Genomic DNA, 18,175 nt, shown 5'->3' with positions numbered 1-18,175 from the left:
TCCATGTCCAAAGTCTAAAACCAAACTGCTTAAAGCTACCATACAATAGCACATGTTAAATATTCCCATTCCAACAGGGAGGAATCAGGAGATAGAAGAAAACCAGACCAAAGCAAGCCCAAAACCCACCATGAAAAACATTAAGTTTTATAGTTCCATGTGTGGCATCTAGGGCACATGGTGGTAAAGTGTGAGTTCCAGAGGGCTTGGGTAGCCTCACACCTATGGTCTATTGGTTGTGACTCACGTGACTTCTCTCTTATAGGCTGGCTCCACTTACTACCTACACCCTTCTTTAGCAGACTTTCCCACATTCCTACTATCTCTGACTTCCTAGGGTCTCCACTGTGCCTTTGCCTTCATTCCCACAGTTTCACAAATCCTGCTTACGGGCAGTGCCTGGCCTTCCAGGCATCCTTCTGAAATGGACTGAGGCCTTCATGACTTGCATTCTGTATGCTTAAGAAATAGCATCATGTGGACAATCCCAAGGTCTGCCACTGGTGTGAGCAGTAGCCAAGCTCCAATGGACCATGGCTACAGTGGCTTCCGAGTGCTTGGGGAGCTGAGCACCAGTACATGAATAACAGGTGGCCCTTTCATAGCATAGGACCTAGGAGGTGTCTCTTCTCAAATTTATACCCTTGACCTTGCAATCAGTGGGGTTTTGTTGATTTCTAAGAGATACACAAGGCACCTTTATCTTTTGTCCTGATGCAAAGTATTTGGTTTCTTTGAGACAGGGTCTCACTATGTAGTTGAGACTGACCTGGAACTCACTATGTAGTCCAGGCTGGTCTCGAACTCATAGAGATCCTCCATCTCAGCCTCCCAAGTGCTGGGATTACAGGGGTGCGCCACCACACCTGGCCTGGTTTCTTTTTAATGGTACTAATCAACAACTACTCCTTTTTTTTTTGGTCCCAACTTTACATGTTACTTTTGGGGGGCTAAAATTTAAGTGTTCCAAATCTTCTTGTTTTGCTCTTTGCTCCTGATTCTCATTATAAATATGTCTAAAAGCAGCCTTTGCACAGTCTGAGCACTGAACTGACTTGAGATTTTCTCTGCCAAATCAATTAGTCTGCCACCTTTATATTCAGCTTCCCGCAGTCTTAGGACACAGAAAAAGTGTAGACAAAAGGTTTTGCTATAATGTCATACATATGGCCTTTATTCAGAATCTCCATTTCCAATTGAAACCCCAAGAGGCTGGCTTTTACTCTTAAATTCCTATCAACACTCACCCCCGATCAGAATCACTCATCAGACTCTGCTTACAGCATTCTAGGCTTTCTCCAGCTTGATCCTCCAAACCTCTTCAACCACTCCCACAAACCAGTTAGTTCCAAATGCTGCTAAAACCCACATGGTCTGGTACAGTCACAGCAGTGACCCACTTCTGGTACCAATTTTCTGTACTTGTTAGTTACTGTTGTTGGGACAAAATGCCTGACACATAACAGCATAAAGGTAGAAATGGTTCATTTTGCTCAGCTTCAGAGGTTTCAGTCCATGTCTGGCTGGTTCCCATGCAGGAACATGGGGGCTAAAGGGTGTGTTAGAGCAAAGAAGCTCACTTCACAGAGGCCAAAAAGCAGAGCACAAGGAGGGCGTATCAGAGAGATGCACCTCCCAGAGGCAGGCCCCTCAGGACCCACTGCCTCCAAACAGCACATTCAACTGTAAATTTCAGCAGGTGATACACTGTAAGTATCGCGTGCCCATGATCCAATCACCTCTCCAGGAGTCCCTAAAACTAGTCAAATTGACAATCAAGACTAACTGAAACATTTCCTGACTTTAATACAGAAGCCAATACCAGCATTTTAACTTTTAGTTGGTTAAAATCAGCAAATCTTATTGCTTTTTAGCTTTATTCTGTGACTCATTTGTCAATCGACAAATATTTACTGAGCAACTACTATGTACCAGGCATATTACAGGTTTACCCAGTTTTCAATCTATTGTATTTGTAAGAAAATAATTTGTACTCTTCAAGTTTAATGAAACAACTGACAAAAAATTTTTAAGTAGTACCAATCAGCTTCAGTTTGAAAAGCTTTTAAAAAATTAATACTACTTTAAATTTACATGTATGTCTTGTCTAAAATTCCTAAATTCAGCATTATATCTTCCCTAAGCATCACAAACCCAATATGATACATAAATTAGTTACAGCCTGAGAAATGTAGAGGAAGAAAAGTTCTTTCCTTTAAGCTGAAATCACATAACTGTTAAAATCCATTAGGTAAGATGAAGATAAAATGTCATCACTAAACAAACAAAAAGATGACTTACTGAGACTGCTTAGCTGGCGTATGATTGCAGAAAGAGTACTATTGGTTACACACTCAAGTTCACTGGTAATTCCTTCAGGCAGAGCTCCCCGGCACAAGTGCCGGGGTTCAATGTTCCTCTTCACTAAAGGCATGGCTCACAATCTGAAAATGAAAAAGACTGTTTTAAAACCTCATATTCACATTTTAACTATCTGATTTCAGTTTCCTTAAAAATCAACTCTTCCCCAGAAATTCTCGTCATCCTACTATAGACAGCTAAGTTAGGTAGAAATATTATAGGCAGTCACACAGTGCTGTGCCCTTGAAAAAGTCAGCACAAAAGATGAAAGCACAATACAACTGTAGCCAGAGATGCATCTGTTGGAGAAGGCAAAATGACCAGGCCTACATACTTCCCCAAAGGACACAATAAGTGGTAACACATGGCCTAATGAAGTCTAGATGGACAATAGTCACCTGGATGGGTGACCAAGACCTCTAGACCCATCATTTCCTAGAAAAAGTCTTTGTTCTTTCCATGCATACTTCTTACGTGACTTGTTCCGCCACTGGATCACTATCACCTAAGCAATTATGTACTTATAACCTTACTGGTTGTCCACAGCTTTCACCCACATTATACGCACATGGTTTCTGCTTTAAAACTTCCCCTGAAAAGTGGGGTCTTCGGCCACCCACTTTTGAGCCCCCTCATTCTTTTCAGGAGCGGTATCTTTCCCCTTCAATAAATATTCCCTAATATTAACTTCTGATGTTCCTAGAATTCAATCTTTGACTTTAGAGAAACATGAACTCGGTGTATCAGACATCTAACAGGTTCCCTTATATCATATTTGGAGGTCCTGATATCATTTCCTATATCTATCCTATCATTCCTACATGACAGAACCAGCTAAAGTGCAACAAATGTCTCATTAGTCCAATGAATTTCATAGATTTTAGATGCATAATCAGTATAATCTTCTATAGAAAAAAATCAAGTTTTCTAGCTAAACTTTCTAGCTATTTTTTGAAAAGAAATACATGCATTTTTACCTCCTTCCTTCTTTACTGAAATGATGGTAGAAAGAAAAGGTTAAAAGTCCAAAAGGACAACTATCTATCTATCTATCTATCTATCTATCTATCTATCTATCTATCTATTTATCTATCTTTTTTTGTTTTGGTTTTGTGTGTGTGTGTGTGTGTGTGTGTGTGTGTGTGTGTTTTGTTTTTGAGACAGGGTCTCACTATGTAGTTCAGACTGCTTTGGAGCTCACTGTGTAGCCCAGGCTGGTCTTAAACTTGCAGTGATCCTCCTGCTTCAGCCTCCCAAGTGCTGGGATTACAGGCATGTGCCACCACACCCGGCTAGGACAACTATATTTTGATGTTGAATATCCCCTAATGACCTATTCATTAAAGCCTTGTCCCTCACCTGGGGGGCCAGGTGAGAGGTCCTGAAGTCATTGGAGAGCTACCCTGGAAGAGGATTTGGGGACTCCAGTTCCTCCTGGTGATAAAGTGAGGGGTTTTCTCCACCATGTGCTTCTTCTGGTCCTATCAAAGGCTCAGAGCCAACAGGGCCAACCAATCATGGAGTAGAACCTCCCAACAGGAAGCCAAAATAAATCATTTTTTCTTTGTAAATTGATTATCTCAGGTATTTTGTTATACTGATGAGAAGCAGACCAATATAAATGCTAAGAGCATAATGTGGAAAACAGCTACGAAACTGCAGATAAAATATAACAGGTTATGAGACAGAAAAGGCTACACCCAGACTGCATGTGGGAAGTAAGCCCACCTGAGCTCCAGAAAGTACCCCACACTCTCTACCAGAGGCTCGGGTATAGGAAAAACCAAGTATCTGTGACACAAGAACAGAGCAAAAAGAAAACAAGAATGGCTTTTAAACCCACTTAAGAATCCCTTCTCTTTCCTGGGCTGTCCCTCTTCCACTCCACCCAGAATGTTTACTCTTTAGATAAGGGGGATTAAGGAATCTACATTTGGGTCACTAAACAGGGTCAAGGGGAGGGGAAGGAAATGAACTAAACACAGAAGCATTAAATCGAATATACAGACTTGCTCTACTCACCTAAAGAGTACAATGTTCTTCCTGGGGAACATTTGAAAAGACCTACTGACATTGACAGTGGGAAAAGGGACTGGGGGACAGGGCTTCTCTCTACAAAGACTGCCACTCAGGTCACTCTACAGTAACACCTGTCAATTATCCCCCCATGCACTCAATACGTAAGCAGCTTTCAGTGCCTTGGATTAAAATAAGAGATAATCAAGCCAGGAAGGATATTCCAAATATCATAGTATTCCCTTTACCCTCCCTCCTCAAAAACTATTATAAATAAAATCAAATCACAACTTTCTGTTTAAGGAGGCGTATAGAATTTCAAACCCACTGCTCAAACAGCAACCTATTCCTGGTACAACATTAGAAAATATGGCAGGGATATGTTACTTGCAGGAACAGAAACACAGAAAGGCCCAATACTTGGATGCCTTCTTTTGGCAGTGAAACTACTGTAGAGAGCTAAATTAGTTGGATATACTGTAGGCAGTTAAAACAGGGCTAGGCCCTCCAGGCACCCAATATGGAAGACAACAGGCCCATTTACTGAAGCCAGGATTTAAAAAGAGGAACTACTTCTCCTAGAGATAAACAGCCTTGACTGATATTCTAAATAGGGATCAATCACCTTGGGTGGCAGACCAAATCCTCCCTAGCCCATTCCTTCCTGGAAATCCCTGTTCATTTTATGTACACTTGCTATGTGACTTGCTTTCCCATTTGATTTTCATTTAATCAATATTACCTGAGTGACTGTACTTATAATCCTATTGGTTGATTCTAGTTTTGTCCTACTTCATGATTTCCCATTGGATCAATCAACTACACTTTTATTCTTATTAGTGGACTATAGTTTTGTTCCACCTCAAATCTGGCTTATCTCATGGCTTTGCTCAAAACACCTTTGAAAAAAGGAGTTGGTGGGCAACCCACTTTCTGGATGTCTCCTCCTGTCCCTCTCAAGCGGGAGCTGTCTTTTATTCAATAACTTTAAAATATATATATATGTATGTATGTGTATATGTGTGTGTGTGTGTGTGTTTGTGTATTGGTGCCAGGAATCAAATTCAGGGCCTCAAACTTGCCAAGCAGGCACTGTGCCACTGAGCTATATTCCTGGCCCATATTCTCTAAAATTAGCTTTGTTCCTAGAATTCATTCTTCAATTTTAGAGAACACAAACCTGGCATTTCAGATATCTAGCATGTTGGGAGTTGTACTGCCCTTACATTACTTGGAGGTCTTATATCATATGCCCTGTATTATTTGGTGGTCTTCTACCAAGATAACTGGATAAAAGTGAGAGTTTGCTTTTGTTTCATAGATACTGGCTCTTGTTTCATAGCTTCTGGCTTGTGTTTCATTGATTATAGACTGTGCCTCATTTTAAATTTTGCATCTTATGTCTTGCAATTGTGTATGCCTTGAGTTTTTCTTCTACAAATTGTTTTTTGTTAAAATTACATTTTATTTCTGTTTTGTATATGTTGCATTTGGACCTAGATGCTGAAGTTGCTGCATTTACTGGCATTTCTTATTTTGTTAGACAACAGTGTTAGGGAAAAGGCAATGTTAGAACACCATTTAGTGGACCTTAATAGGGACTACAAGTAAACTTAGAAAATGCCATAGAAAGGGTCTTTTTATGAAATCTAGTTTATATTTAAGAAATATACATGCCTATTAATAAATCACAGGACCCTATCCATCAGTTAAAAGACAATAGGTCAGCGGCTGTTCTTAAGACTTGGAGGACAGATTTCACTGGGATGTTCCAGCAGTTCAATCCTTCTCTATACTCTAGAGAAAATGTTGGGCCTGTTCTGCCTCAGTTTCCTTTCTGGTTTGATCTTCAACTCAGGAGCAAGTTGTCTCAGTAACGTGAGCATTAGAAGAAGATACCTCCTTTCCTGGTCTCATCTCTGATCGTTGCCTATCACTGTACACTTTCCTTACAGAAGCATGTAAAGTCAGAAAAAGGAAAGATCTCTAAAACTGTCCCAACCTTTTCCAACAAAGGAACTTTAAATTGAGCTCAAAGAAAATGAACGATTTGTTAACACTGAAGACAGGGAAGTCATCTGGTGAGGAATACACTAAGGGAGAACCCCAACCTTCCCTCTCCCCTTCTAGGTCTGGTTTTCATCATTTATGTGTGTAGGGGAAGAAAATTCCTTCACTAATAAGTTGAGGATTTTAAAATACTTACAATAAACTTGTAAAATTCTATGTAATTTGTGTGTGGGAGGGTGGCTTGGGCTTTTATTTGGACTTTTCTCTCTGCTAGTAAATTATAAACTCCCCCTAAGCTTTTCTCCAATCCACTGAAAGTTAACTTTGGAACCACCTTGTAGTAAGATTGTTTCTCCCTCCAGAAGTAAGTATGAGGCAGCTTACAACAGTCTGCCTTCCGTGAAGGAAAATAGCAATCAATTAGCCACTTCCACTTGTATTTTTTATATGCTAACTAGAATAAAAAGGGATTTCAGTTAGCCTTTCTCTTTTCATGTGCTCCTAGAAAACTGATAAATGTACCTTTATTAATACGTGGATTGTGGCTGCTAGGCAATGACTGTAAATTTAACTTGTGAAGCTTCAGAGACACCAAATTTTAGATTAAACCTTGAATAAAGCACAGCCTTGTCTTGCTGCTAAGGAAGTTTGCCTAGGTGATTAGGTAAATAACACAGGTGTCTTGGAGGCTTCTTTGTGGGTGAAATACCTCCAAGCCTTTTGTTTGCTTCTAGAGGAGATCTGCTTTGCAGGATGGAAAGTGCTGCCTTTTGGTCTATCTGCTTCAATCTCTCAAAGAATTACAAAACAATAGTTTTCATCTCTTCATTACAAGTTTTGCTAACAACACTTCCTTCTTTAACCATGATGCTTACAGCTGAAATCAATTGTAACTTGTGCTTTTAAAAACACCTAGCAGGGTAAGAAGCACAAGTTTCCTGGGAAAATAAAATCACACACTGGTAAAAGGGTGGATACTCCAGTCTGATTTTATCTTCTAGGTCTCTAGATGGCAGCCACCTGCCTTGGAGTGGAATCAACTTGGGTGATGCCTCCAGGGCCTAGGAATCAAGTAGATATTAAGAGGGATTCTGATTTCTTTCTCTTGTTTTACAAATGGGAGTTCAATGTCAAAACATTATGCTCCTTTGGAATGTATTCTTAAACACTGGAAAATGTTCAACCCTCACATGTTGAAAAGGGGCCATGTAGTATTTTTCTGTACCCATGCCAGCCTGACTACTCATTAAAGCCAAAATGCAATGCAGAAGGAAGTGCTGACTATGATACTATTTTATAGCTAGAATCAAGAGAGAGGAAAAGTGGTCAGAAATGCCTTATGTTCAGAATTTCCTTACATTATGAAATAATTCTTATTTGTGTTCAAAATATAATTGTAAGCCAAATGGAACTACCCATGTTCATATGTCTTTTCCTCTCAGTGACCCAAGACAGATGAAACAAGACAGAGGAATGTTTTCCAGAAACACAAGTACATCGAGGTCTTGCAGACCTATGAACTAGATTGGAAAGAGTAATAAGTAACATTACTCTTAATTTAAATACTGACTTCTGATGAAAGACAAGCAGCATTATAAGCTGCTACTATATTTGGAGATGAATATTATCTTAATTTTAGAAGTTCAGAAGGCAGGCAGCCAGGGGAACGGCAATTCCTATGGAAGCACAAACAGTCCCCATTTAAGATCCCCAGTGGCCTGCCAACCAGATAGGAGATTGGAATAGGAGATGTTTTCAGGCAAGTATTATTGAAGGTCTAAGAAAGAAAAAAACTAAACCTTTCAGTTATTTTAAATTGTCAACTCTTGATCTTAATTGTACTTTTGCAACTGAAATGGTCAAGATTTAGTTCCTGTGCCATACTTTAAGAGTCACTCTTTTGTCCTTCTCCACTACCCTGACCCTCAGAAATTATGCAGATTTCAGCAGTGTTTGGTCCAAGGCAATTCTCTCTTCTGTGGCTGCTGTATTTCAGGGCCAAGTTTCCAGAAGGGTGAGTTTTCCTTTCCTAGGGTCCTTCTAAAATGAAGCTGACTTTCACTTATATCTGGTCCATATTAAAAAACCTGTTAGATTTAATCCAATAACTCTAAATTTAGTCCAAGTTAATCTGCCTTTCAGCCCTTAGATAGAACTAGAGATTAACTCCTCTTACTTCCCTCCCCCCTCAAGAAAGATGCTTAGAAGTTTTTACAGCAGAGAACAGCCTGATTTTTTTAACAACTCAATTCGGGGATAGAACAAGTCATTCCTAGGAAACCTTACCCTAACAATAGTTTTAAACAAAATAGGTATTAAAGAATAGGCACAGCCCCAGTCCCCAGAGGTCTGCCTGTATTGTCAAAATTTCTCTATAAGACATCTTGCCAGGATGGCCACTATTATCAGAGATATACTAACTGAGGCTCTGGGGAAAAAAATAGCTAAGTATGGTCCAAGGCTCACAGGCAAAATGGGAAAAACTGCCATAGGTAAACATCTGCAGCAGGACAGATTAGAACCCAGGCAGGTCTTTTTCCCCTACTGCTTAAAAACTCCAACCACAGCACAAAGTGAGACCCTGTAACCACGCCCTCCCCTGGGGCACCACCATTTCTGGAGCACAAGGAACATAGCCATGAGGGCGCCCCTGAAACACGCCCCCCACTCTCAGATCTCCCGATTGTGCCAGTCATTGGACCTACTCTGCAGAGGCATAGCTGGTTATAAAGGGTATTTTTCTGAGCTCCCAACTTTGAACATCTTTAATGAAAGGGCAGGGGAAACCTGCAGTACAACTGTGTGGAGTTCAACCCTGCAGGAGGTCAGGAAACTTAATTTGGGCCTTGAAACCTGAGGTCAGTCTGAGTCGAGGGGGTCTGCCATCCACTAGCTGAGATAGGGGGATTTAGTTCTGCACATGTCTGCACACGATGTGTATTATGACAGCAGAGATATAGTCTGAAAGAGGCCCTTCAAAGTCATTTTTTTCCTTTTCTTTCTTTTCCTCATTCCACTCTGCAAATTCTTTTTTCTGTCCTCTTTCACCAACTCAGTCTCTTGCTCCACCATATTATCCCTCATCTCCCTTTCTGTTCCTGCTCCCACCATAAATCAGATTTCTTCTTTTATCATTTTTTCATGTTTCTTTATGTTCTTTTTTTCTGTCATTTTACCTCACTCAAGGGTCAATAGTTTCAAGGGAAAGTGAGCCCCTATTACTGCTAAGGGGATATATTCTTCTCCTTATACTTGCATTCTGTCTATCCCTTCTGAATTTAACAGTTTCCTAAAGATTGTATGGTCATTCTATGTCCTCTGGCTTCACTTGAAACGTTCTACAATTCTTTGACTTATCTACTCCTCTCATCCTAACTCTGTCTAAGCCCCCATCCTAAATGGTAAATATGCTATACTGAAAAGTTTATTCACTGCAAACATATTTTGGGCTGCTTCTTTTTTTGGTACCAGGGATCGAACTTAGGTCCTTGAGCTTGCGAGGCAGGCCACCGAATCGCTGAGCTAAATGCCCGGCCTGGGCTGCTTCTTGATTTTAATTTAATTCACATGGTTTAAAGGTGATAGATTAATGACTACCACAAGTGGTCAAATTGCAAGTTGTGCTTGATTGTGCTGCTGATTGTATCAATAGGGATAAAGGATTGTGACTGATTTAACAAGTTGTTTTCTCTGATATTATGAAAATTAGAATGTCTATGAGTCATTAGAGACTCAAAAGCTAAACCCCAACTATATCAGGAAGATTTAATAACCCAGACATTAAATCAAGGGCAACCCAACAGCAAAAATAAAAACGAGAAAACACTTAAGCAAGACACAAAGACAGACTTCCAATGGCAAACATTAGGGAAAATGAGGATGAAAAGTCTGATTGTGAACCACCAGGACACTCTGAACTCACAGCACAGGAAGTAACAAAACAGATCAATCAGGCTCTAGAAAAATTCAAAACAGAAATAATTTCCCAGATAACCATAGAGATGGTGAGCAAAATGAAAGTCATGATTCGAGACTCTAGAACAGAAACTGACAAAAAAAAATAGATGAGATCAGGACCATGATAGAAGCCATGAAGGCCCAGCATAAAATAGAAATGGAAACAATGAATGCTCAACATAGGAAAGAAATGAAATCCATTAAATAGATTCAAACAGATATCCAGGAGATTAAAAACTATACTGAAACTGTTCCCAACAGAATAACAGAATGCAAAGATAGAATCTCAGATATAGAAGATAGGATTGCAGTCAGTGGCCAGGAAAAGAGAGGTCTCTTAAAAACAGTAAAGGATCATGAGAAATTGATCCAACAACTCCTAGATGATGAAAAGAAGAATAACATAAGACTGATAGGAATCCATGAAGTAGCAGGAGAAAATGCAAACAACTTAAAAAGTTGTTCACAGAATTAATGACAGGAAACTTCACAAACAGAGGGGAAGAATTTGACATACAGATAAGTGAGGCATATAGGACTCCAACTAGCCATGATCAAAAAAATCTACACATAGACATATAACAAGATCCCAGAAACCCAACAGAAAAGCAAAATACTACAAGCAGTAAGAGAAAAGAAACAAATCACATGCAAAGGAAAGCCCATCAGAATCACAGCAGATTTTACAACATAGATCCTCAGGTCAAGGAGAGCCTGGAGTGAGGTGTTTCAAGCCAAAAAAGAAAACAACCTCCAACCTAGACTGATGTTTCCTGCAAATCTCTCTTTCAAAATGGATGGGGAAATAAGATACTTCCATGACAAAGAACACCTGAGAAACTTCATGAATACCAAACCAGCACTACAAGGAATTCTAAACAATATCCTAGAAAAAGACAATGAAGGTCACAACACCATGAGGCCCAACAGAACAAATCAAACAGGCAAGGCAAGAAACTAAAACGAGAGGGAGAAAATTAAAAAGAGTCAACAAAAGGACAATAACATGACAATAATAAGTCAGTACATATCAGTTATAACCATCAATGTCAATGGCCTCAATTCACCAATCAAGAGAAATAGACTGGCAGAATGGATTAAGAAGCAAAATCCAACAATATGTTGCATACAAGAAACACACCTAGTGCAAAAAGAAGCCCACAGTATTACTGAAAGTGAAAAGGTGGAAAACAATTCTCCATACAACAGGAGGCCAGAAAAAAACCGGGGTAGCAATCTTATTCGCAGACAAAGTAAATTTCAAACCAAAACTGATTAAGAGAGACACAGAAGTCCACTACATCCTTGTAAAGGGAACAATTCAAGAGAAAGAGGTGACAATCATAAACATAATATATGCACCAAATAATAATGCCCCCAACTATATAAAACAAATATTAAGTAACATGAAAAACCAAATAAGCACTGATACAAATGTAGTGGGGGATCTAAACACCCCACTATCACAAATAGATAGATCATCTAGGCAAAAAATCAACAACGAAATACTAGAATTGAACCAAGCTTTTGAACGCATGGACTTATTAGACGTCTATAGAGTGTTCCATCTCACAAAATCAGAATATACATTCTTTTCAGCTGCACATGGGTCATTCTCCAAGATAGACCATGTACTAGCTCATAGAACAGGTTTAAATATATGCAAAAGAATTGAAGTTATACCCTGTATATTATCAGATCATAGTGCAATTAAGCTAGAGATCAATAGCATAAGAAACTATAGGAACTTCACAAACACATGGAAATTGAACAACACTCTCCTGAACAATCAATGGGTCACAGAGGAAATTAAAGAAGAAACCAGACAGTTTTTACAAATAAACAAAACTGCCAATACAACATACAGGAATCTATGGGACACAATGAAAGCAGTTCTACATGGAAAATTCATAGCACTGAATACCCACACTAGGAAAACAGAGTGAGCTCAAATAAACAACATAATGATGACTCTTAGACTACTAGAAAAACAAGAGCAAGAAAAACCCAAACCTCAAACAAGAGAGGAAATCATAAAGATTAGACAAGGAGTCAATACAATGGAAACTAAAACGATACAAAAAAATAAGTGAATCAAAGAGTTGGTTTTTTGAAAGAATAAATAAAATTGATAAACCCTTAGCTAATCGTATCAAAAAAGGAAAGGTTCACATCCATGCAATTAGGAATGAAAAAGGTGAAGTCACAACAGATCCAACAGAAATCCAGAGGATAGTCAATACCTACTTTGAGAACCTGTACTCTAATAAAATGGAAAACAGAAGAAATGGACAGATTTCTAGATACTTATGAATTACCAATGTTGAACAAAGAAGATAAAAACATTTTAAACACCCCAATTACAATCAGTGAAATTGAAAATGTAATTAAAAATCTACAACAAAGAAAAGCCCTGATCCTCATGGATTCACTGCTGAATTTTACATGACATTTAAAGAAGAACTACCGCCTTTACTCTTCAACCTTTTCAATGAAATAGAAAAGGAAGCAATACTTCCAAATTCATTCCTTGAAGCAAGTATCATTTTGATTCCCAAACCAGGGAAAGACGCAACTAAAAAAGAGAACTACAGGCCAATCTCCTTAATGAATATAGATGCAAAAATCCTTAAAAAGATACTAGCAAACAGAATACAGAGGATCGTCAAGAAGATCACACATCCTGACCAAGTCAGATTTATTCCAGGAATGCAAAGATGGTTCAACATACGTAGTCAATAAATATAATACACTATATTAACAAAGTCAAGGACAAAAACCATATGATCCTCTCAATAGATGCAGAAAAAGCATTTGACAAAATTCAACACCCATTCATGATAAAAACCCTGAAAAAAATTGGAATAGAAGGTCTATATCTCAACTTAATAAAGGCTATCTATGAAAAACCAACAGCCAACATCATATTAAATAGCCAAAAACTGAAAACCTTCACGTTAAAATCAAGAACAAGACAAGGATGCCCACTATCACCACTCCTCTTTGATATAGTTCTAGAAACATTGGCCATAGCAATTATACAAGAGAAAGAAATTAAAGCAAGAAAGATAGGAAAGAAAGAAACTGTCATTATTTGCTGATGATATGATACTCTACATTGAAGACCAAAAAAACTCCACCAAAAGACTTCTAGACTTAATTGACACTTTTAGCAGAGTAGCAGGATACAAGGTCAACACCCAAAAATCAATAGCTTTCTTGTACACAAATAACAGACTCACTGAGAAAGAAATTAGGGAAACAATTCCTTTCACAATAGCATTAAAAAAATGAAGTATCTAGGAATCAACCTATCGAAGCAAAAGACCTCTACATTGAAAACTACAGCACTCTGAAAAAAGAGATCAAAGAGGATATAAGAAAATGGAAAGATATCCCCTGCTCCTGAGTAGGAAGAATAAACATAGTGAAAATGGCCATACTACCCAAACTGCTATACAGATTCAATGCAATGCCAACTGAAATTCCAATACTATATTTCACAGAACTAGAAAAAAGAACCCAAAAATTCATTTGGAACGAGAAGAGACCTAGAACAGCAAAAGCCATCCTAGGTAACAGACACATGGCAGCAGGTATAACCATTCCCAATTTGAAACTATACTACAAAGCCACTGTGATAAAAACAGCATGGTACTGGCCAAAAAATAGACCTGAGGATCAGTGGAACAGATTGAAAGACACAAAAACAACTCCAGATGCATTCAGCTATGTTATCTTTGACAAAGAAGCTGACCATCCTCACTGGAGGAAAGATAACCTCTTTAATAAATGGTATTCAAAAAACTGGATCTCAACCTGCCAAAGATTAAAACTAGACCCTTATCTTTCACCATGCGCTAAATTAAAATCCAAGTGGATTAAAGGTCTAAATATTAAAGCAGAAACCCTAAACTTGCTGGAAAATAAGTTAGGCAGAACTCCTGAAGGCATTGGCATAGGAAAAGACTTTATGAAAAAATCCTCAGTAGTACAGGCACTAGCAGAAAGAATCAACAACTGGGATCTCATCTTATTAAAAAGCTTCTGCACTGCAAAAGAAACCATCAATAGAACTAAGAGACAACCCATAATGTGGAAAAAAATTTTTACCACCTTCTCCCCAGACAAAGGTCTATTATCTAGAATATATAAAGAACTCAAAACAATCAGATCCCCCAAATATAAAGACCCAATTCAAAAATGGGCATCTGAAATGAACAGACATTTCTCAGACAAAGAAGTAAAAGCAGCAAGTAAATATATGAAAAAATGTTCCACATCACTGGTCATTTGAGAGATGCAGATGAAAACAACACTGAGATTCCACCTCACCCCACAAAGAATGGCTGCTATCAAGAAATCAACCAAGACCAAGTGTTGGCAGGGTTGTGGGGAGAAAGAAACCTTTCTCCATTGTTGGTGGGAGTACAGACTGGTGCAACCACTATGGAAATCAATATGGAGATATCTCAAAGAGCTGGGACTAGAGGTTCCATGTGACCCAGCCATCCCTCTACTGGGTATCTTTCCAAAAGAATTAAAAGAATCATATCACAGTGATATATGCACACCTATATTTATAGCAGCACAGTTTGTAATAGCTAAAACTTGGAAACAGCCCATTTGCCCATCTGTTGGAAACTGGATAAAGAAGATGTGGTTTTTCTATAAAATGGAATACTACTCAGCCATAAAGAATGACAAATTAGATTCATTCATAGGAAAATGGATACATATTGAGGATATACTCCTAATTGAAATAAATAAGTCACAAATGTGTAAATACCGAACAGTTTCTCTGGTGTGAAAAACTATAATAGTACACAAGACCCTAATGAGATAACTGAAAACGTGAAATAGGAAGAAAAGAGCTAAAGGTGTAGGGAAAGTGGGAAGTGTAGGGGAAAGGGAATAAGGGAAAAGAAAAAAATTCCACAAAATGAAAAAATGGGAATAAAATGTTTGTATACGTGGAGGGGAGGAGGGGGTGAAGGGAGGGTAGGGATAAGGGTAAAAAAATGAGAACCAAGAACTGCCATGTAAAGGTACAAGATCCCAATAATGAATGTAACTGTACTGTATCCCTAAAATGTACCAATAAACTCAATTAAAGCTGGAAAAAAAAAAGCTCCAATCACTGCGACCTAGTACCTTTCTACACCCAGACTTGGTCTGTGCACCCATCCATAGAAATAGTTAAAATTACCTTTTAACAGTCTGTCCATCGATAGGGAACATGTGACTATCAAAACAGCAGTTTCAGCTATCAGCTGTAACTATCCAACAACTATGGTATGAAAAGAACAATGAGAAGCCTATACAGATAGATACTCCAATCAGATAACTAGGAGCCTGGGGCCCATCTTAATCTTGGGCTGGGAATTTAGCTCAGTAGTTCCACGGCCTGCTTCACAAGCACAAGATCCAGAGTTTGATCCCCAGTACCAAAACAAACAAACAAACAAAAAACTTGTCTTTGTTTTCACAGGTGTAAAAGATTTTTATTCTTTCTGATCCTTATTACAGTAGATCTCTGTTAACTGACCTACAAAAGTTCTGAATAGTCTTATTTATAGTTACAAACCTAAAAACTGTAACAGGATTATTATAATTCAAGTTGGCCAAATATATCCAAGTGCATTCTGGCTTTATAAATAAGTCCTCTTATGTGTTTGTCCATCTGTCTGTCCAATTTGTCTTACAGCTGTGTAGTTTGAGCTCAGTGATTTTTTTTATTTGCTTTTTTCGATTTTTAAAATATCTGCCTGTAAGTTATGTTGGCTTATAGATAGATAAATGTCATTAGAGTTAAAGACATGCTTCCTCCCAGACTGCCAGCTGATCAAAATGACGTCAAGTAAGACTGGTTTTACAAATGCAATACATATTACTGTCTGTCTGATAACTCCGGAACCTTTCATTGGTCAAGGGTAATTGTTAATTATTATAATCTGGTTTTCATATGCTGTCTAAAAATTTGTTAAGGTCATTAAATGGGGACCCTTAGGTTAGGGAAACTGCACGACAGGACTCCCCTTGGTAAATAAAGGAGCTTCCTGGAAATATTTTGTTCTGGTCTTTGTTCACAAGGGAACTCCAATAATTTACACAGCTTTATGGTAGACTCACTCCAATAAACACTGCTAAACATATTATTGTGATATAGTCATTGCCAAAAAGTTAAATTTTCTGAGGGTAAAGAAATAAGTTTTTATTAAAAGGTGCTCTTGGTGCAAAATTAAATTAAGGGACAAGGGTTCCCATAGAGCTGTAATACTCATTATTGGTAATTTTATGATATACTAAATGTATTCATGTTTTCTGGGTGTATAGGTCTTCTAAGATATTGTATGGTACTAAACCTGTTTCTGACTTAGGTATCTGCCTTTCTCTTGTGCTCTAGCTACTTTTCATAAGAGGTACATGTCAAGTCAATATGAAATCACTAGTTAAATAATAGGGGTTTTAAATGATATGTTACACATGTCTCTACAAACAACATCACACACTAAAAATTAGAGGCTAAACATTATAAACTTCTAAGGTATATATATATATTGGTCCGTACATTCTCCTTAGATGACATCCTACTAAAGAATAACTATTTAGGTGAGAGGGGGTTTTTTTCTATCATTTAATATCTCACAATCAGATGGATACGTGTGACTAAAAGACTACTCTATACTAAGATGGACATTTAACTGTTTCAAAGATAGTATCATGATTGTCATGCTAAAATGCTATGTGTGGCTCTTGATGTCATGTTTTCTCTGTAAAACTATGTAACTGTTGTCTATTATAATTCTGCAGGGATTGAACAACTAGAACCACCATGGTTGATAAGAAATAACAATCCTCTAACCGTGCTTTATATTTCAAAAGTGTTCAATATCCAGATAAAATTATAATAGATTGGCTTAGTGCTCCTACTGCACTAATAATGCTAATCTTTTCTTCTGGGTGTTCAACAACTAAAGTTTAGAGAAAATAACTAGAAAGGTAACTGGACTAAATGGACAGCCAATATTTTGTCCCTTTCCCTTCAAGGTCATCAAGGACCCAGGACATGAAGGAACCTTTTCTACAGGATCCTACAACTTTACTCTCCCTGAGAAGGGAGACGGCTGGCCTGCAGAGGACAAGAATCAATAAATTCACAGTGTGCCAAAAGAGGGGGTCACCAAGAGGGAAAAAGACTCTCATGCTTTCACAGAAAGCAACATGGTCAAGCAAGTCCATGATCCATCCTGATGGCTGACACTGAGCTCAGAGGCTCTATGCATGGCTCTAAAGTAATGCCTGAGGAGATTTAACTGGCCTTAATAGAGAGCAAGAGGTTAATTTTAATTAATACAGGTCTCATTTTCATTTGTTCTTAAATATCCAACAGAAAAGTATAACCAAATGATGTATAAAAATGCCATAATAGTAAAGCTAGATATAAAAAGGGGCTCCAATTGCTGGCCTCTTCTGGCAGTTTCCAGGTACCCCAGTAGCTGGCTACTGTTACAAATCATTACAAAAAACTATGGTGGAATCTGTAAGAGTTTCTAAAATTTCTTAGCTAAAATTGTCCTTCAAAACTACCAAAGTATCTTCTTACACCTAATACTAGAGAACTTATGACAAAATCAGACTTACAGATAACCTCCATCAGTACAGAGGTTACAGTCCCTACTCCAGTCGCTATTCCAGTCCCTTAAGGACAATTTCTAAATGTGGCTCTTTGTCCAACCTACCTTTTCATTCTAGTGCTCATACTTTGATTATACATGCTGCTATTTCTTGAAAATTTTGTTTATTCTTTTTTTTTTTTTTTTTTTTTTTT

General features: G+C 38.1%; 1 protein-coding gene across 3 annotated transcripts in view; it reads right to left on the bottom strand.

Moving 5' to 3' along the window:
- The window catches only part of Wasf3 (WASP family member 3), an 85,718-nt gene that overhangs the window by 37,480 nt on the left and 30,063 nt on the right, over positions 1-18,175 (bottom strand). For all 3 annotated transcript variants that reach the window (XM_033759915.1, XM_010623821.3, XM_010623822.3), the window contains one exon: positions 2,302-2,444. In XM_033759915.1, the coding sequence (XP_033615806.1) occupies positions 2,302-2,434 (133 nt within the window). In that variant the 5' untranslated portion in view covers positions 2,435-2,444. The remainder of the gene's footprint in view (positions 1-2,301; positions 2,445-18,175) is intronic.

The sequence above is a fragment of the Fukomys damarensis genome, unplaced genomic scaffold (assembly GCF_012274545.1).
Source record: "Fukomys damarensis isolate Sample0158 unplaced genomic scaffold, DMR_v1.0_HiC HiC_scaffold_38, whole genome shotgun sequence".
In the NCBI taxonomy this organism is placed as follows: Eukaryota; Metazoa; Chordata; class Mammalia; order Rodentia; family Bathyergidae; genus Fukomys; species Fukomys damarensis.
Note: the sequence above shows the minus strand (reverse complement) of the source record. Positions and strands in the feature narration are given on the sequence as shown.